This window comes from Pinus tabuliformis, chromosome 3_1 (assembly GCF_031772625.1).
Source record: "Pinus tabuliformis cultivar Carrire ecotype Pingquan chromosome 3_1, CPIR1, whole genome shotgun sequence".
Lineage (NCBI taxonomy): Eukaryota > Viridiplantae > Streptophyta > Pinopsida > Pinales > Pinaceae > Pinus > Pinus tabuliformis.
Window position 1 is genome coordinate 921,618,497 of NC_142301.1, and position 14,656 is coordinate 921,633,152.

The 14,656-nt window shown below is 37.9% G+C and overlaps 1 protein-coding gene across 4 annotated transcripts in view; it reads left to right on the top strand.

Annotated features, from left to right (window-relative positions):
• The window catches only part of LOC149190752 (kinesin-like protein KIN-7C, mitochondrial), a 397,121-nt gene that overhangs the window by 327,633 nt on the left and 54,832 nt on the right, over positions 1 to 14,656 (top strand). For 3 of the 4 annotated variants that reach the window (XR_016256019.1, XM_089412258.1, XM_089412256.1), the window contains 7 exons: positions 2,771 to 2,911; positions 3,075 to 3,200; positions 3,444 to 3,494; positions 3,712 to 3,759; positions 4,076 to 4,297; positions 7,403 to 8,179; positions 8,553 to 8,642. Coding sequence is in view for 3 of the 4 variants with exons in the window: in XM_089412258.1 (XP_089268384.1) it covers positions 2,771 to 2,911; positions 3,075 to 3,200; positions 3,444 to 3,494; positions 3,712 to 3,759; positions 4,076 to 4,297; positions 7,403 to 8,179; positions 8,553 to 8,642 (1,455 nt within the window). In the remaining variant the exon portion in view is untranslated. The remainder of the gene's footprint in view (positions 1 to 2,770; positions 2,912 to 3,074; positions 3,201 to 3,443; positions 3,495 to 3,711; positions 3,760 to 4,075; positions 4,298 to 7,402; positions 8,180 to 8,552; positions 8,643 to 14,656) is intronic. The other variant, XM_089412257.1, reaches the window with a different exon arrangement.

The following is a 14,656-nucleotide window of genomic DNA, read 5'->3' on the forward strand; positions in this document are numbered from 1 at the left end:
CTGTACGGATACGGACTGTACTGTACGTTTTATGTACCATTGTATGGACTGTACAGATTTTTTCAATTTTCTGAAAAAAAACTCTCTCGGACCTCCTTTCTCAATCTGCTCATGAAGAATGAATATAGTCTCTCTTTTCTTTTCCCCCTTTTGTTTCCCTAAATGACTTTTGGGCAACCCTAATATTTAATAGCTCAGATACATTTAGATCAAGGGATGAGAATAAATGTGCATTTAATTCTCACTTTCTATTTTTTAACTCACCCATTAAATAAAGTACCCACATTGTACTTTATGTCTAAAGTCACTTTTCACTTTATAATTTAACATTGACTTTACCACTTATAAAGTCACACTTAGGAAAAGAATTATTTTGGACACTTTTCCCTAGGTAGAGACTAACCCATGGGAAAGCACTTGTCCAAGGTTACATTAAAAATCAACTGCACGTGCTATTTAAGTTGTGCAGGACACAATCTTCAACTTGGTGAAGATGCTCGTTGATGTGATAACGTATATGCATGATGAGGTTGATGATAACTATGATAAAATCGCTGGTAGCCACGAAAGATTCTCTGAAGTCGAAAAGGAGGAAGTTGATCTCTCAGAGGAAGCATGAATAGAAAAGATCTCCCTAAGATTAAGAGGGAATCCGGATAAAGAGGTGCTTCCTGATTGAGAGGGAGGGCTTAGCTTGGTGTTAATTGAAGAATGAATTTCGGAGGATATGTTGCTGCATGAAGTAGGAAGGAAAACATATGATTAAGGAATCTTCTGTCAAAGATTTGATTGAGTTCTACTATGGAAAGTTGAGAAGCAACATCAAGTTGTCTGAAAGACCCCAGAGTTTTTTTATTTTTTTTATTATATACATGTGAAGGTATAATATTGACTAGGGTTGTGTTTGTACAGGTGAATCTCTCAAAGGATTTGATAGCATGTTGGTTACCAATTAGTTTGATTGGGAGAGATTGGTCATTCTTGATCTGTTGGATCAAGGGGTGTTGAGGCTTTGCGAGTGAAGCATTGCCTGGGAAGACATCTGGCTGACACTTTGTGTTGATGTCTGAGTCCCGAAGTTGGAATAATGGTGTTGATCATTGAGCTCTATTTTGGATACACACCTGGATTTTGGGTTGATGGTTAGCAAGTAAGCCTGAGGGTACCTAAAAGGGCTGAAAGCTTGAGTCCATAGTCCCACCTAGATAGATTGCCTTGGTCAGGAATCTAGTCCATGGCATTGCGGTGACTAAACTATTGAGTGACTGTTTGGATAGATTGCCCTGGTCAGAAATCTAGTTCGTGGTTCAAATAGTTTGAGATCTTCCATTGTATTTATACATTATGAATATCTCCCTAGTTAAGAGGGAGTGTTGGAAAATGTAACTATGTTCGGTCTTCAATAATGTACTTGAGTCATCATGTAATGTACTTGTCAAAAGAATAAAGAAAGAATTATTATTATTATTATTATTGTGACTTATTAGAGCATGGGTTTCATGCTTGGGTCACCATGTTTTAGGTCAAAGTCCCCTTTGTGGACTTCTAGGATTTATTCTGAGTCTATAGAATTATTGTACATTTAAAGAGACCCTTCTTAGGTTTTTGAATCATGTAAAAAAGTTAAGTATTGAGTCAAATATGAATTAGGTAACCTCCACACCATGTCGCCATAAGAGAAGATCAAGTCAGCCTAAGAACCCTATTTGACCCCACAAGAAGCCTATAAAAGGAAGGTCATTGAATTCATTTTGTTAAAATGTATTAAATTAAATTTGAGATTAATTAATTAAAGTTGTTTGGGAATGATTTGTGATAAATGTTTTTTTTTTTTTTTTTTTTTCTATATAATACTACCTAAGCACCCATGGGGATTTGAACCGGTGACCTATCGCAAGGAGTGCCTTAACAATACACCCATTCACCGTCAATCCAAAGCTCCATGGGCTATTTATGATAAATGTTATATGTCATCTCCATTATATTTATTTAGTTTCTTTTTAGTCAATATAATACATATACAAGTTCTTTTATTTACTACAAACAAAATTTCCTTTTATTTAGTATAGTCAATGTATTAACTTTATTTTGGAATTATATATTATGATGATGGTACACATACCAAGTACCCCGTTCAATATAATCATTATATTATGGTGAGTTAGGTATTTGCTTCAAAATCAATTCATTACCTACACTTAGTCATTTTCCAATATCAACCAGTATGTATACTAGTGCAGTGCATGTGATGCATGCATATATAGTTATCATATACATGCCTCGTATGCATGCTAATATTCCTATGTTCCCTGTAATTCGATGGGTCATTACAAGATGACACAATATGAAGGTGTTACTATAGGGGTTTTCTGTCAACTTAGTTTAGTTCAGATTATTTCTTCCTTTATTAAGCACTACCTTCATAATGCTAAGTTCGCTAGCTCTACTTTTGCAAATCGAATTGTACGGGTCAAAAGTGTGCATGAATAAAATATTTTCCTTCCACGGATCCTAGGCCGATGTATGCTGAACTTAAGTACCGGGTTATAGCCAAGGATGCTCTGACTAGGAAAGATGCTAGATTATGTGATTCTCAATTTCTCAAGCTCAATCTCTCTTAAGGACCTTCTTGTTGTCCTTTAAGGGTTAGACAGACATGAGCTAATTTGTGTCTTGTACATTTACGGTATATGGAAGTAGCATTTCCTTTAAAAAAAAATCATTAATAAAGATCAGTCAAATATCTGAAGTATTTGGATGTGCTATGTAGACTGGCACAACCATAGCAGATCAGATGGACCTCCTCAAGGAACAAGTGAAAATGCTAGCTGGAGAAGTTGCATTTTGTACCAGTTCACTAAAACGGTTATCTGAACAAGTTTCAAATAATCCAGATGACACTCAATCAAAGGTACATTTCTTCCATTTTTCTGGCATTCAAATCTTCAGAAGTGGCTGAAGCCTATAAATACTTTTTATCAAGTGTTGGTGTAATTATTGTTGATTTCTCTTTTCACTGTAAACTGTTTGTAATATTGACTCTGAAACAATTAATTCTTTTCTGGAAAACAAAGATTCAAATGCTGAAAATGGAGGATGAAATTGAAGAGAAGAAAGAGCAAATGAGAATTCTGAAGCAGAGAATGATAGGGATTGGAGAAGCTTCTGCCGATGGCGCATCACTATCAGATTTGCAACAAGTAATGTAAACAAAACAGTGCTCAAAACTTGTCATTACCATTGACCCATTAACTGAATAAATAACAAGCACAGTTTTATAGAGGCTTACATTAGATATGGTCCAGTGGACAAGTAACTAGATAAAATTCCTGCACTCTAAAATGCGTATAATATAAATTCTGAGTTGAATTGCTTATGTACAACGTTGTGATGCTCATTCAATTTGCTTTATTGTATTGATGTTTATATCAAATCATATGCAGGTAATTGGTAACTTAATGAGCCAGCTTGATGAGAAAACGTTTGAGTTAGAGGTAAATCTTCAAGGATTCAGTGGCACATTAGCTTTGGCTGTTAGTCGTATCATTGTGGCTTTCAATAGCATGTCTCATCATAAATTATCCCATTAGTCTGCATGCTTGGGTTCTAGTATTTTTCTAATATTAGTTGAAATGTATATAAAAGTTCAGAATTGCAGTGAGATATTAATTGGGTCTTACACCAGCTTGTTCACATCATGTTTGGTTGCAGATTATGTCAGCAGACAACCGTATCCTTCAGGAACAGTTCCAAGCTAAGGTCAGTAACTATTGCCGTTGACAGAACCACACATTTGTTTGTTTGGAAAGTGGTAATAAGTTCCAAAGCACTGCAAACATTTTCTTATTAAAATCTAAAGAAAGTATCTACAGTATCAGAACAATTCAAATATCACGCATAATTCTCTTGCATTTGTTTGTCTAATCTTCGAATAACTTTTACTGAGATTATGGTGTAAGGGATATGGCACCTTTTGTCTCATCTTTTCAGAATCAATATTCCTCGGACCCTATCAAATATTTTTTCAGGTTTTCTCTATTTTACATCTGTTATTGAGTGCATTCTCAATCTGCAGTCAGAAGAAAATGATGAGGCACAAGAGACAATTCTTCTACTCCGTCAACAACTTGCATCAGCATTGGAAAGTCACTCATATCAAAGCAGGATTGCAGATAATTTTACTGTTGAGAGTGCAGAAGGAGAAATGTATGCTAATGTAGGAACAAGAACAGAATTAGTAGCAGAGGAGGATAATAGAGGAAGTTGTGAAGAACTTCGAGGACAGATGTTACTCCAGGTTTTGTTTCTCACATCAAGATGTTTTAGATTTTTTATTTTTATTGTTTTTGAGACAATCTAAGATTACCTTTACTAAAAAATATTTGTTCTTCTTACATTTCTTTTCAATGCTAATGCTCGATCATAATTTGGATGCTATATTACTGTTCTTTTGATAAATGAGATAATTTTTGTGGAAAACACATTTTTAGACTTTGTTTCTGTACAAATCTTGAAGACAATTTTCAATTGACAATTCTCTGGGAAATCAAAGTAATATACAATCTCCTTTGCCTGAATATTTTCGGCTTTTAAATATGAATATTTTTTTGCTCCATTTTGTTGCTTCCTTATCATGTTCTCCTATTGTAGGACTAACCCATTCATTTACTATTTCCACTTCCCGTGCAACCTGTTCCATTACATTTGACTTTTAGTAATGGTAACTATGATCCACTCGTGCCCCAACTCCTCAAGGATATTTATTCTTCCCCTCCTATTGCACTTAATCTAAATCATCTCTTTCTTACCCTATGAGAACTTCTGGAGTCCCATTCTTACATACCATTCTTGAGCCCACTTACTCTTATTTCTAGGAGATGGCAATTAGATAATATTGATTACCTTATCATTATCTCAGGAAACACCTTTCAAGACCTTGTTAGAGATCCAAATCAACATAGAGGTTTTGATGTGTGTTTCTTCTCCTCTTCTTGTGATAATTAATGAGCAGGATTGAACAAAAGTTAGATCAGTCCCAGAGGTCTTACTTGAAGTTGTTGTGATGACTAAATGCTTCAATCATGACTGCAAGCAGTTACATAATAAGATTAAAACCATCTTTCTTATTGTTCTGAAATAGCAATAAGCAGTTCATACCTTATTCCTTTACCTCGTGTAAACTCCACTGCATGTGCAATCTTATAACATTTCAATTGTATTTGTTAAGGACGCATTCACATAGTCTTTGGTTATTGCTGCTGGTTATTGGCTTTCTCATGTTGATGTCTTGCTTCATAAAGGTTTTTTTGGGTGTTCAATTTTAAACGTTATATGGGTAGAGGCTAGCTTTGGATGGTTCATACTATCATTTTATGTCTCTTGTACGTCACTTGCTGATATACCTTAATAAATGAAGTTTTTCACAGATCTCAAAATTTTCTTCCTTAGTTTATAACTTTATTCCTTTAAATTCTATGAAAGGGAATCTTTTTCACAGTTTAGTCAATTGTTGACATTTATGCTTAAATTTGCTTACATAAGCAGGGAAACTTGGCCCAAAAATGAGCTGAGTCAACTGCTGACTTGGCTTAGTTACAGTCTGACATAGTGATCAGACCTAAACTGCTGATATGGCTGTGTTTGTGGCTGTCCAACATGTTAGGCTGCCAAACGTGGCCCAAGCACAATAAGGTATAACTAAAAACAACATTGGAACCAAAATAAACCCTCAGAAAAATGAATTGCACTTCAAAAGTATAATAAATCCATCATACAGTGGGTATTTTCAGATTGAGGATTTCTGTTCATTGACCTAAAATTCATATGCCTGAGTCTGTTGTAATGTTTTTTTGGGTCACTGGGATTCTTCTTTGGCAGTAACAGGGACTTGATTTTACATATGCCCATTTACAAAACAGTAATGCAAACACACAAATAGTTGCAAGGGCATTCAGTTAGGGTTAACTAGGGCTATGCTTATGTGCAAAAATACTATGTTAAAGTTCTTGAATTACTGATAATCAGGCTTATACCAAGGGCATACCGGTTTTTAAGGTCTACCAAGCAGGAAATTGAGTATTTGGGCTGAGTGGGTTATTTCCTCCAAAGAAAAATCTGGAGTGATCACTGTAAAACAAAAATCAGCTGGTTTCATGTGGGTTATTTCGAGCAGGCCAGGATGTGGTTATTTCCTTGAGAGGACAATCTGCTATCAATGCCATCACAAGAACTTGGTTGTTTTCTAGAAAGGTAATGTGTGTTAATTCTACTAGGCAAGAAATTGGGTCAAGTAAATTTACTCTTTTCCCATGGAACAAACTAGTGGATTCCATAACCCCAAATATTACCACCTTTCAACTTCAATAAACTGAAAAAGGACTAATCAGGTGTACATTGACGGTGAAGAAACTTGGTTTCTAGTGCCAATGATTTTTTTTCCAAGGAAAACCTCACAGGGAAACCCAAGAGATGTTCCCCGAGATTCGTGGATGGCATACCTAGAAAGCCCGCTAATGTAGGCTAGTGCACCTAACCCAAGGGGATTTGAACTGAGCACCTAACAGTATGGAACTAACTAAATTCCCGGCAGCATTGACAACAACCAGTTCAGCTAACCCCTTGGGCTAGTGCCAATTTGATTTTTTTGAATATAGTTTACCGATTCTGAAGATTTTGATCTACATAGAAAACATTTGAGGCACATAATTTATGTATATCCCAGTATATGAGTTTCTTTTTTAGAACTATAATATTTATATCTCAAAACTTATAATTGATGTTTCCCAATGTAATTTATCCTATTTGCATCAGTATTAATCAACAAACTTGCATATTTGGTGTCTAATTATTTGTTTTAAATTTTGAATTTTTATGTTTTTTTTAACTTTTCCACATCAACTCTGAGTTGATAGCCAAGTCCCAAGTCAATTCTAAGTCAAAGGTCTCACCAAGTCCAAATCTAACTAGTTTTCTATTTACTTTTGTTATTTACTTGAGTTTGATTTCAGACTTCAGAATATTTTCTCAAGAGTTCACAAAAGTCAATTTAACACAAGGAAGGCAGAACATCACTCTTGTCTGTATGTCTAGAGAATTAATCTTATACTTTGTTCTTTTATGAATTTTTCAACTTAAATGTATTGCTCAGGAAAAAATTTACAAAGGAAACAAAAGGTAAACTAACCTTGCAAGATAGGAGAATTTTGGTCTTTCCAAAATACAGATATCATTAGTATTTAGACAATGAATCATTTCCCATAAAGCTGTTTTTATCTTCTAGTAAATATGTTATGCCTTGTGATTCTTATTTTGTTTCTAGAGTACCCACTGCCAATTTATTTTGTTTTATAAAGCATAAAAGTACCACTGCAAGGGACTAATAAATGGTTTACTGAATATACAGGCAGCTGAAATTGAGAAATTGAAGCAGGACAAGGTTCAACTGATTGAAGAAAAGGGAGGCCTGCAAATCCAAGGTCAAAAGTTGGCTGAGGAAGCAACGTATGCAAAGGAATTAGCATCGGCTGCTGCTGTGGAGCTTAAGAATTTGGCAGAAGAAGTTTCTCGACTTTCCTTCCAAAATACAAACTTGGAAAAAGAATTAGAAGCAGCTCAAGACATGGCATTTTCTAGAACAAACAAGCTAGCTATGGCTAATGGGCTTTGTAAATACCCTGAAAATAAGATGGATCAGATGCAAATATTAAAAAATATGAGAATAAGTGGGGATACTGACTTTGAAAATGATATTATTGATGACATAGATTCTTGGAATCTTGACTCAGAAGATATCAAGAGAGAGTTGCGTGCAAGGAAAGAGAGGGAGGCTGCTCTAGAGGCTATTTTAGTGGGTAAAGAGCAGACAGAAGCAGAATTACAGAAAAAAATTGACGAATATAGGAAAAGGGAGGCAGATTTGGAAAACGATTTAGCAGGAATGTGGGTTCTTGTTGCAAACTTAAGGAAGGAAAGTGGAGTTACTATGGATGTAGCAGTTGATAATGACGTCAAACAGGACACCCAAATTATCAACGATGATGGCCCCTTGAAAAGTCAGGATGATGAAAATAACAAAAAAGAATGGGAAAAGGATAAAAAAACTATAGAAGAACTGATCGCTTGTCTTGAAAATGAAAAGAGGCAAGGCACAGAGTTGGATAGGCTTATAGCTCAGTTGAAGGTAATACTTTCAAAAGACCATTACAGATTCTTCGGAAACATTTTTCATAACTGTTACTGGAACTACAATGTATATAGGAACTTTCTTGAAGTATTAAATGGTTCAATATATATCATATTTTCATTGTCTTCTTTTAATCAAGTGTATTAGTGATCAATTCGGCCTCTAATCATGTTTAGTACAGGAGTACATTTGATCTGAAAGCATACAATATGCTAACCTGTTAACCAAATTCAGCATAGGACATTCATTTGTTCAAAGTTCAGACAATGAACATCACATTGTCAAGAATCTAATATCATGACTTCAATTTTTATTGCCATATTGAATTGTTTGATGTAACTTTTGGGCCTTTCAATTTCTTTTTTTGTAGAGTGAAGACCTAGAAGGACTAGACCTTCCTGCTCTTGAAGATCTCCAAAGTCTTCATTTTGAGGCATTGACCAAGCTGAGTCAAGTTAAGGTCTCTCTCTCTCTTTTTCTCTCTCTCTCTCAGCTAAGTAGTTCATTGGCTCCAATTAGATGTAACATGGAAAGGTGTATACATATGTAATTTCATTTTCATTCCACTATTTAAGCATTTTCCATCTTTAGATTATTTCTACCGAAAAGGCACGTCGTCTAAAATTGTAACCATTCTGTCCCATAGATTGTTTGCTCTCATGCATGTTTACTGATGTAACCTTGTTTTTAAATACTTTTCTCAAAAATTTGATGCATCATGATTCATAAGTATCATGTTGATTTGTTTTCTTCCTTAACATTACAAATGCTAACAATATTCAATTAGGGAAATGGTTGGCGTTTGTTTTATAACACATTTTCTCCCCCATTGCACTGACTTGAAGTTGAGATAGACATTTTCTTTCTCATATGCACTTTCTTATCACTGTCATTGTCTTTAGATCTAATACTTTTGTCATTTGGATTTCCATAGGCTTATTCGTGGCTACATCCCTATTCCATTCTCATTTTCAAAGCCATAACATTTGTATTAAAATTTTTCAGTTTGTTTCATTATCCTTAGTTTTCATTTTCAGAGAATCATTGTTATAGTCAAGGTCACTATGAATGAGTTGTTGAGAAATGTAGCTTGGATGGGAAACTCCTACATAAGCTTCAACATAAACATGCAAGGAGTGGTTTGATACATGTCGATAAATGTAGAGGATAAGACGACATAGTGGGACCTGTTACCCACCACTTGTGGGTGGTATGCATAGGAGAAAAATTTTTCTCCTATGCGCTCCTCAGTCGGTAGCCAATAGCCCCTTGTGGCCCCCAAATAGCTCGATGTGCCTTTTTCTCTGCCACCTAAGCCAGTCATGTGGTCCCTCGCCCATTTGTTATGAATGTATATTTAAAGGTGGGCCTCCCGACCCCAAAGATATGACTTTTAATTGGTTTGGTTGAGTAATTTTGTTTACTTTTCATGGGCGCTTTTGGGCATGGATTGGTGGGGGGATTCGGCAAAAAGACTGGGTTAGGTTTGTATTCTTGTCTCCATTGCCCAATTTCATGGTTACCCTTGTATCCTGGTCCTGTGGGATCTCCTTTACTGGTCATTAGCTTTAGGGTTGGCAATACATGGGAAATCTCGATTTGGTTACGTGGTCCCGCTTCTTGACTCCATATACATCACTCCCCTTCCACTCATTTTAACCCCTTTCATCATTTTTCCCACGCAGGGCCATATGTGTCAACTAGGTCCACATAGTGGGCTTAGAACGATGCCCCGAAGGTTGATGCAGTTAAAAAGAAAAGAAAAAGCATAATTTGGCCACTCTCAACAGGAAATGTAACACAATATGCAAAAGATGGCCGAGACATACAAATTTAGCATGTGGGAAAAAGTCAAACATGAGCTCTACCCCTTACCCATGGCCATCACCCTGGTTCCTCTGGGCCCTAAATGAACCCCCTCCATCATTAAGGAACCCATGATTGTCCCGACTCCCAACCCCTGGCGGGCAATGAACATCCCCACCTTAAGGGGTATCCACTACTACATATTACACATCATGCTCTCATCCCCTGGAGCCTCGAGCAGTTATGAAGAAAAACTCAGTCAAAGGCAAAAGGCATTTGAAGAAGGGTGGAAAAACAAAGGTTGGGGTAACTCATGTAGCACGATTTTCTCCTTCCTACACTCATATATACCCAAGTGTGGGCTTCCCTTATTATAGCTACCCATGTACCATGACATGTGGTCTAGATGATTTCCCCTGATCCCCATGCCACTCCATTATTATGTCATTGCCACCTACCATTTGAGGGAAGTACCATAGACATGTCAACCCCTTTAAAGGTTGAAACCACCTAATAGGGTCCTTGCTTAACCCCCTATTGAGCTTGGAGACACTTGTACGTACCAAAGCCCACTATGGAAGGGCATGCCACCATGAAGTGCCCCATTGGTTCCATGACGTGTAAGCTTTATTACTTGATTATTTTGATGACTTGTTGTATTGGAGGGAAAGGGGACGCATTGGATCTTATACAGGATTGTAGGTGGGTCTTCATTTGCGGCTTGGTCTCCCTATACAAGGTCCTAGCCCTCTAAAGGGCCACATTGGCACTTGTAAGGTGAGTGTTGAGAGCCATGGGCCTCCACCATAGTATAGATTACTTCATGGATCCCCAGTAGTGCTCATTGATTGCTCGTGTTCCACCTTTTGGATGAGGATGATGCACCTAGTTCACCATGCCCAGTCAGCTCCACACTTGCACCATACACTTGGCAGATGTTTTAGGGTCCAGAGGATGTCTCCCGCCGCAGAGGGAGTGCTTATGTCATCATTCTAGCCCTTACAGAGGGTCTACAAGCATTTTCGATCCTTTTGGAGACCCATGAGGATGTCCTTGTGCCCCCACACCCACTTGGGAGCACAACAGGTTCTGACTTGGAAAACAAGGGGCCAACCCCTTGTCCTTATGCCCCCACACTCACTTGGGAGCACAACAAGTTCTGACTTGGAAACAAGAGGCCAACCCCTTGTCCACTATGTTTGGAATCCATTTCTTCATCATGGCACCCCTTAGATTTCATTAGGCCTCCTCAAAGGCCCAACTGTTGATTTGTGGTAGCATCGGATGTGCTCTAGCCATTTCTTCATCATGGCACCCCTTAGATTTCATTAGGCCTCCTCAAAGGCCCAACTGTTGATTTGTGGTAGCATCGGATGTGCTCTAGCCATGAAAATTGGTGGAGAGGCTAAGACACAAGATCTCCAAGACCCAGAAATGGTTTGGGGAAATTCCACCTAGTTGGAGAGATATTAAAATAATTAATATTTTTAATGGGGTTCTTAAGTCTAAACTTAGGAAAATTAAAATATTAATGGGTATTAATATAAAACTGGGTGAGAATGTTCTAAATGACATGGATCAAGCTAAATCTAATCTTATTCGTTGATTAAAGACTTAATCTCGATCATTGAAGACTCAACAAGGAAAGTATAAGAGGAGGCTTGAGGTTTAGTTGGAGATACACCAAGATTGATCAATCAGTTCGATTTTCTGGAGCGGGGCTTGCTGAGAAAATTCGAACAAGTGATTTGTTGCAGCGAGGAGCAGTGAGTACTCAGTGTTGCGGGGGAGCGCCCCCCCCGGCTCTCGATCCTGCTCCCAATCCAATCTTTGGACGGGAGTGACTCAAGAGCGTGTTCCCTAAAAAAATTCTGCTCCCTGCCATTTTCCGATTCAAACTAGGGAGCATCGCTCTGGGAGAGATTTTTACAACCCGGGAGCAGTCGGGGAGCGACCGCTCTCGGTGGCAGTGAGCAACACCCGCGGCAAAAAAAAAAACAACAACACCAAGGCGCAAAAAAAAAATACGACGGTGAGGAAAATAAAGGGAGGGAAGAGAGGGGAGGGGGGTAATATAAATAAACCCTCTCCCTCATATTCATTTCATTATTTGAGAGAGTGAGAGTGAGAGGGAGAGAGCAAGAGAGCAAGAGAAAGCAAGGAGCAAGGAGAGATAAAGAGAGAGCAAGGAGCAAGGAGCAAGGAGAGAGCAAGAGAGAGCAAGGAGCAAGAGAGCAAAAGAGTGAGAGAGCAAGAGAGAGCAAGGAGCAAGGAGCAAGAGAGTGAGAGAGCAAGAGAGAGCAAGGAGCAAGGGGAGATTGAAGAGCTTGCAAGGGGAGATTGGAGGCCAAAGAGGTAGGCTCTACACTCTATTCTAGCAATTTTTTTTTTTAATGTTCATTCCTAAATAAATAAATATTTTTTTTCTCTATTTCCCATTCCATTTTTTTGTAGATTCAAAACTTCAAATTTCAAATATCATGGTTATATTTCTTGGCATTTTCTTCTTCTTGGTTCCTTTTTTGGTTATTATGGTGTTGGAGAGTAGAAAAAGGAGGGTTGAAAATGAAGAAGGGGATGAAGAAGTGGGTTATAGTGGATTTGATGAAAACCCCGGAGAGGAGTACCTTGGTGAGGAGGAGCTGGAGGAGAGTGAACATGAGTCAACTCAAAAAACTAAACAAGACCAAACCCCATTGTGGAAATATGTTAATAGGCCTGAAGCAGGGAAAGGGGGTGGAACCACTAAATTTCATTGCCCCCATTGCAACAATAATTACACAGGTTCATACACCCGTGCCAGAAAGCACCTCTGCGGGAAAAGGTTATGGGATGGAGATAAACAAATAAGAATCAAAACTTGTACAGGTGTGTCAGCAGCAGATAGAGCCAAATACATAAGGGAAGAGGAGGAAGCCGAATACAAATCTAAAAAATCAAGGGGTTTCTTTGAACCAAGCTCACAATCACATGCACAAAGAACTCCTTCAACATCCTCCCATGGTAGTGGATATGGAGGCACAGGGTCACCAAGTTTAAGGCATAGAACCATATCAGATTTCCTTGATGAAGGGTGTAGGAATGATGTGGATTCAAAAGTTTACAGGTTTCTCTATGCATGTGGGATACCATTCAATGTTCTTTGCTCACCTTATTGGCATGAAATGGTTTCTGCCATAAATGATTCCCCTAAAGGATACAAGAGCCCTAGGTATGACAAGACTAGAACTGTTGGACTTGATCATGAAAAAGCAAAAATATCACATTCTTTGAGTAGAATGACAAATTCTTGGACCGACCATAGGGTGTCCATTGTATCTGATGGATGGACAAATGTAAAAGGCAAGCCATTGATAAGTGTTTTGTCTCTGTTAGTGGTGCCATCTTTCTTTCAGCATATGATTACTCAGATAAGTTCAAGACCAACATCAACATTGTAAAACCATTACTTGAAACAATTGACCGTATTGGGCCATACAATGTCATCCAAGTCATCACTGATAATGCTCCTAATTGTAAGGCAGCAGGAGCAATTATTGAGGATAAAGACCCCAACATATTTTGGTTTGGGTGTTTGGTTCACACAATGAACCTTTTGATGCATGATATTGTTAAGAACAAAAACCAATAATACGAATGGATTGGTGATTTGTACAAGAGAGGCAAAGAAATGATAAAATTTATTACAAATCATAGCAATACCCATGGCCTTTTCCGCAATCACTCAAGATTGGAGTTGTTGAAGATTGCGAGGACTAGATTTGGTAGCTATTACCTCACCTTCAGGCACCTTTTGAAGGTAAGAGAGTCATTGGCTAGCATGGTATCAAGTCCACACTGGCAGGTATTAAAGGAAAGGACTACAAATGCAGCTAATAGGCAAGGTTTTGAACAAGTGGAGGAGACTACTCTTGATGGTATGTTTTGGGCATGTGTGAGACAAGTATTGGAATTCACCAAGCCCATTTATCACATGATTCGGTTTGCAGATACAGATAAACCAGTGGTTGGGAGGTGTATGAGCAGATGGATACCATGTTGGGGCAAATAAAAGATATTGTTCATAAAGATGATCCCAACTTGTATACACTGATTAAAAATTGTGTGTGTATATGGTGGGATAAACTTAATGTTCCACTACATGCATTCGTGTATATCCTTAGCCAAAATACTACTTTGCATCTTGGTTGGGCCAACCTGCACCAGGGGGTGGGGTTAGGGTCAAACCCCATATAGATGAAGAGGTATCTACAAGATATTTGCAAGCATTAGACAAGTTGATACTTGATAAGGAGGAATGTGCTAGTCTGAGTCTTGAATTAGGTAGATACTTCAGTTGCACTGGTTTGTTTGGTACCTTCCATGCAATGGAAGATAGAGATAGATTTGATGCTCTCACATGGTGAGAAGCATATGGCAGCCAGGGACTTTTGCCAAAATTGGCAAAAACAATTATCACACAGGTTGTAAATACTTCTTCTGCAGAGAGGTGTTGGAGCACCTACAACTTCATACATAATGTGAAAAGAAACAGACTCGATGAAAACCGGGTAGAAAGCTTGGTTTATGTGCACTACAACTTGAGGTTGTTGAGTCATTACTGTGATCGGGCTTATGAGGATCCAACATATGAAATTGGGGACAACCACCTAGAGGATGATAATTTGG